This window comes from Dipteris shenzhenensis, chromosome 8, assembly GCF_047967505.1.
Source record: "Dipteris shenzhenensis isolate YYH24624 ecotype China chromosome 8, Dip_SZ_1.0, whole genome shotgun sequence".
In the NCBI taxonomy this organism is placed as follows: Eukaryota; Viridiplantae; Streptophyta; class Polypodiopsida; order Gleicheniales; family Dipteridaceae; genus Dipteris; species Dipteris shenzhenensis.
In genome coordinates this window covers 30,914,712-30,919,443 of record NC_141603.1, presented here as the reverse complement: position 1 = coordinate 30,919,443, position 4,732 = coordinate 30,914,712, and the positions used below count along the sequence as shown (strand labels likewise).

General features: G+C 43.5%; 1 protein-coding gene across 1 annotated transcript; it reads right to left on the bottom strand.

Annotated features, from left to right (window-relative positions):
- Positions 1-1,106: 1,106 nt before the first annotated feature.
- On the bottom strand, positions 1,107-3,945 carry LOC147899376 (uncharacterized). Its single transcript, XM_087378578.1, has 3 exons — positions 3,868-3,945; positions 3,581-3,677; positions 1,107-3,492 (listed from the first exon to the last, which is right to left on the bottom strand). The coding sequence occupies exon 3, from the start codon at positions 3,490-3,492 to the stop codon at positions 1,168-1,170; it is 2,325 nt and encodes a 774-aa protein (XP_087234704.1). The 5' UTR covers positions 3,581-3,677; positions 3,868-3,945; the 3' UTR covers positions 1,107-1,167.
- Positions 3,946-4,732: the final 787 nt, after the last annotated feature.

Sequence of the window (4,732 nt, the reverse complement as noted above, 5' to 3'; positions counted from 1 at the left end):
GGAGGAAAAAAATACAAAACCTCGTAAGAATGCAGAAAGAGCAATTGCTACAAATCGAAAGAGAGGAGAGGAGAGGAGAGGGGGAAGGGGGGAGTTGAGCAAGAGAGGAGCGGCTGTGAAGCTCGACGGGGTGAGGCAAAGTGCAAGGCGAGGCTGAAGAGGGAGAGGGAGGGGGAGGTGCGGACGAGGGGGGATGAGTGCAAACAAAGCCCAAGGGAGGGACGGACGGACGGAGCAGAAGAGGGGAGGGACCCGAGTGTGAAGTGCCAAGCAAGAGGCTAAGCAAGAAGAGGAGCGTAGATTCTTCCCCTCCCATATTATTCCACCCTTTATGAAGACACCTCCCACATTCACATTGCCTTCTTACCAAAACATGCTAGACATGCCTGTAGAAATATATCAATATACAACAATAGTGGTATCTTGTATCAAATATCATACTTCCAAGTAATGTAGTTACTTGAGATTACAACCACAAATTGGTTCCAAAATTTTTTATTATCATTAATGATAAGACGTATCTTAAGGATACTTTATTTGTTATAACAATTTTTCACACTGTAAAAATTTATTTCTATTAAGTTCCAAAAAAATAATGTTCCTTAAACCTAGATAGATCATCATGGAATAACACTATACCCCAAAGATTCATACCAATATCAACACAAGCGAAATCCGTAATCAATACGGAAATCAACTTTCTTTCTTTCCAAGATATAGACTTTTTCTTATCTTTGCGCTTTATGTAGGGGATATACACAAGTCTCAAATGGCACATCTCCATTGAAAAAGCCTAAGTAACACATGTCCTCCAAGAATATTCCCATCTATCTAGTTTAACAAGTTTCTAATATTTTATTTACCTTGTAGCTACTTTCTAATATTTTGACAAGTCTTCCTCACATCCGTGTTTTATACTCAAAATTCCAGGGACAGGTTTCAACCAGCCTATTGTGTGATTTCTTCATATTCTAGAAATTAACTTTATCTGGATCTCCAGAGTCATGTGGACATGAATATATTGAGCACTTAGCTGCTCAATGGCTTCCCAACATTTTAATATTAACAGTTCTGTTTTCCACCAGAAAAAAAAACAAAAAGGGCCTGCCAATCTATGCCTCACGAGTCACAAGACAGCGATCAGATAGAAGAAGACACGTTTGAAAATCAGGAGTCTGTACATGGCTCTTCCCGTGCAGCAACAGCACAAGCCTTTCTTGGTTTTATGTTTTCAATAAAAAGAGAGAGAACTTGCAGTAAACTTTCTTGGAGCGCTTTCTTCTTCCCCCCAAAAAACTCAAGAAGCTCCCGTTGTTCTGCTATCGCTTTGATGTCTAAGTGCCTGTTGGCCTTCCGCAAAATGACAGAGACCACATCATACATATTCTGCGTAGGAGCAATTCCAGCCCCTCTCATCTCTTCATATAGTTTCAGAGCCATCTTTTGATCTCCCACCCTGGAGTACATTGCCATGATGGCTTTGTACTCAAGTTCACCAGGACTCCTTCCTGATTCCGACATTTTGAGAAAAAGTGAGTATGCCTTCTCAGTTTTACCGGCTAATCCAAGACAATCTATCAGCTCTGCGCACGTAGCACCATCAAGTTGGAAACCTGCATCCTGCATTGCTTGTAGCATCTGCATCGCCTTCCTGCCTTGCCTGTTCTTTGCAAGACCCTGAATAACTGAAGCATAAGAAGCCTCATTGGGTTCCAAGTTGAAGTCTTTTATACGATCAAACATATCCAGAGCCCTTTCTACTTCACCATCATCAACAAAGTGTCTTATCACCATATTGAACATAGGAACAGTAAATTTCATTCCGTCTTTCATCATTCCTTCAAAAAGCTCTTCCAACAGGGAAATCTGCCTCACCAAGGAAGACGGAGACTTAAGAATCCTCTGAATCATCAGCATGCAGCTGTATCTATCATGCTTGAACCCTTCTCTATTTTTCACCCAGTGAAAGAAGGGCCAAGTCGTTTCTAGATCTCTAACTCGCCTTAGAACTTCTAGAACAAGGGAGCTTCGCCATTCGACATTTGCTTGCTCGAGCATCTCTTCCACCAACGGATTCCAAGAATACAGGGCTTGTGAAAAGGCATTAACATCAAAACCAACATGCGAGCATGTGACAGACCTCCATTCAGTCATAAGACAATCTGACGCAGCCGAACCATCTACTGTGTCTGCGTCATCATCACTTGATTGTCCATCAATCTCTGTGATTTCACTTAGATCCTTTAAAGGAGAGTCTGGCCAAATATCTCCAACTAGAGTTGCTGCATCCTCCAACCTACCTGCTTCTCGCAAGGCTTTAACAGCAGGAACCAACCGTTTGCTAGGTCTGTGGAATCGTTCTCTCATTTCATCCAAAAGCCTCAGCACCTTTTCAACATTGCCTGCTTTTGCATAGCCATTTATGAGGAGTTCATACGTAACCCTGCTGGGCACAACCCTCATGTTTTGCATAATATTCAGAATCCTTGCAGCAGGTTCCAACTTGCCAGCGTCAACAAGGTGTTGTATGAAAAGTGTGTATGTACGACTGCTTGGAAGGCATTCTTCCTTGAGCATTTCTTCATAAATATGAGGTATTTTTGTGTACCGTTCTGTCCTTACAAGCAGATCTATGTAAGCAGTATATATTGCTTGAGAGGGCTTGCTTCCTGCCCGCCTTAACTTCTCCCAGTGGCGAACAACACCTCTTGCATCCTTCGCTCTTGAAAGCCAAAGCATGACACTGCTTAGAGTCACAGACGTCACCTTGACACCCTCTGACTTCATCTCCTCAAACAATTCCTGCATTTCATTCACCCTTCCAACTCTTCCAAGTGCATTCATCATCACACCGTATGTGAATTCATTATGCCTAAATCCATTCTGACTCTTCAGCCATTGGAAAAAACTCAGTGTCACATCACACGGAATGTCAACTCTAAGAATCTGAGTGACCAGCGGAGTGTCAAAAGTCACTGATAATTTCCTTAAAGCCCTTTGTAATTCTTCACCCCATGTCATCTTTTTCAACAGATCCACAATTTGGGCAATTACTTGTGCCCTTTCCAAAAACTTCTGAACAGCAACTTCAGCTGGCAACTTCTCTGTTCTCTTTTTTGACGCGTCCTCAGACGATGCAGCATCTACTTCAGCTGATGCATTGTCCGCCTTTGTCAGACCTTCAAAGCTTGTTTCTGCCTGTGACTGATTGCCAAACTCTAGCTGCGAAAGTTGCATATCCACTGCCACTGAAAAGCTTCTGCAAGGTGCTGATACTGCTGGAGAAGATATGAGCATATGTAATGATGAAGGGGAGAAAATCCCCTGCACATTTCTTAAACTAGATGCATTCTCATTCTTGCTATGACTAGGCAAAGAAGAATGTGATGGGACCCTCGTACATAAAAACCGCCTCTTATAAAACTTTAACCCTCCATTGTCCGCAGATCGCAGTAAACTTGTTACAAGCCAACGCCACCGCATGTGCCCCATCTGAATCGACTGACGAACATTAGTACAGATAGTGGCACGTTAAAATCAATAGAATCTCCGTTGTATCTAGCGCTCAGCACACACTTACGTCAGCAAGTTTTCCAGTGTTCCTTGCTCATACTCGATCTAAAATTTCAGATCGGTACTCTCGATCCTCGCAAAAGCAACCCATTTCCACTTCAGTTCTGCAATGAAAATCCGTACAAGAGAGGCGTTACCCACGAAATGCGTACGAAAAAGGGTCGAACAATCGGAATGCTATAGGAAGCGCGGCCACATCTTGAAGGTACGAAATCCGTAAGTGACATTCTTGATAAGACATAATGATTGGGTAAGAATTGTTAAAGCTAACAGAAAAGAGAGACCTCTACGCACCTGGAATGCACGTCGTGCCTCTGGTCGCACAGAGATCGTTTCACAAGTCTGTCAAACGGAGCAAAACGAGTGCAATGCTGCGACCAAATGGACAAAATGTGTTGGAGCTGAGAAGACGAACTATAACTAAACCCTAAACCCCTTAGTTAATAGCTAATTACCACATAACACTAATGGCCCTCCATGAGGACCGATACCAGCACAACTTACTTCCAACTATCACACCAAGCGACTAACACGTCCCGTGTGCATGGGCCGGTCTTGAGTTCCCCAAGGCTTTGTCTTGATGGGGGCACTTCAATTTCAGTACAACACCCCAAAAAAAAAAAAAAAGATAGGTCTATGTAGCCCACCCGAAGTTGCCAAGTGGTAGGTGGGTAAACAACTCAAATTTCAATATGTCTGGATTATCATAAGGCAAGTTTTACAAGCGTCCGTCCGCCCTGCAGATCAACAAACATAGCAGGCGGCCAAAGGCATCTACATACCGGCAAAAGGAACAGTTTCTCAAGCATCCACCCATTGTGACTCACGCCTAGGCAAAGCTAGAGTTTCATCCAACGGGCGTCTGCGGGCTGATCGGAGCCCAAGCACAAATTTAACCTAGGACCCTCAAGCCCCAGGCATCAACTTTTCTAATATCCATCTAGATGAAAATGCATTTGTTAGTTCAAAACTGGTGGCATCCAAGCCCACCTTCACTCGTCCCCAACAGATGCTTATGAAACGGCCTAACTTAGCATGGGAAGCATGATTCTCAAGTCATTGGCATACAAATGGATGGGCTTTTGTCAAGGACGCTATGCAGTGAGAGCTCACTTAGCAATTCCCATATTCATCTCCCCCCCCCCCTCCTACCCCCTAA

Excerpts from the sequence above, each read along its gene's own strand:
- LOC147899376 (XM_087378578.1), bottom strand. The coding sequence starts at position 3,492 with ATGGGGCACATGCGGTGGCGTTGGCTTGTAACAAGTTTACTGCGATCT.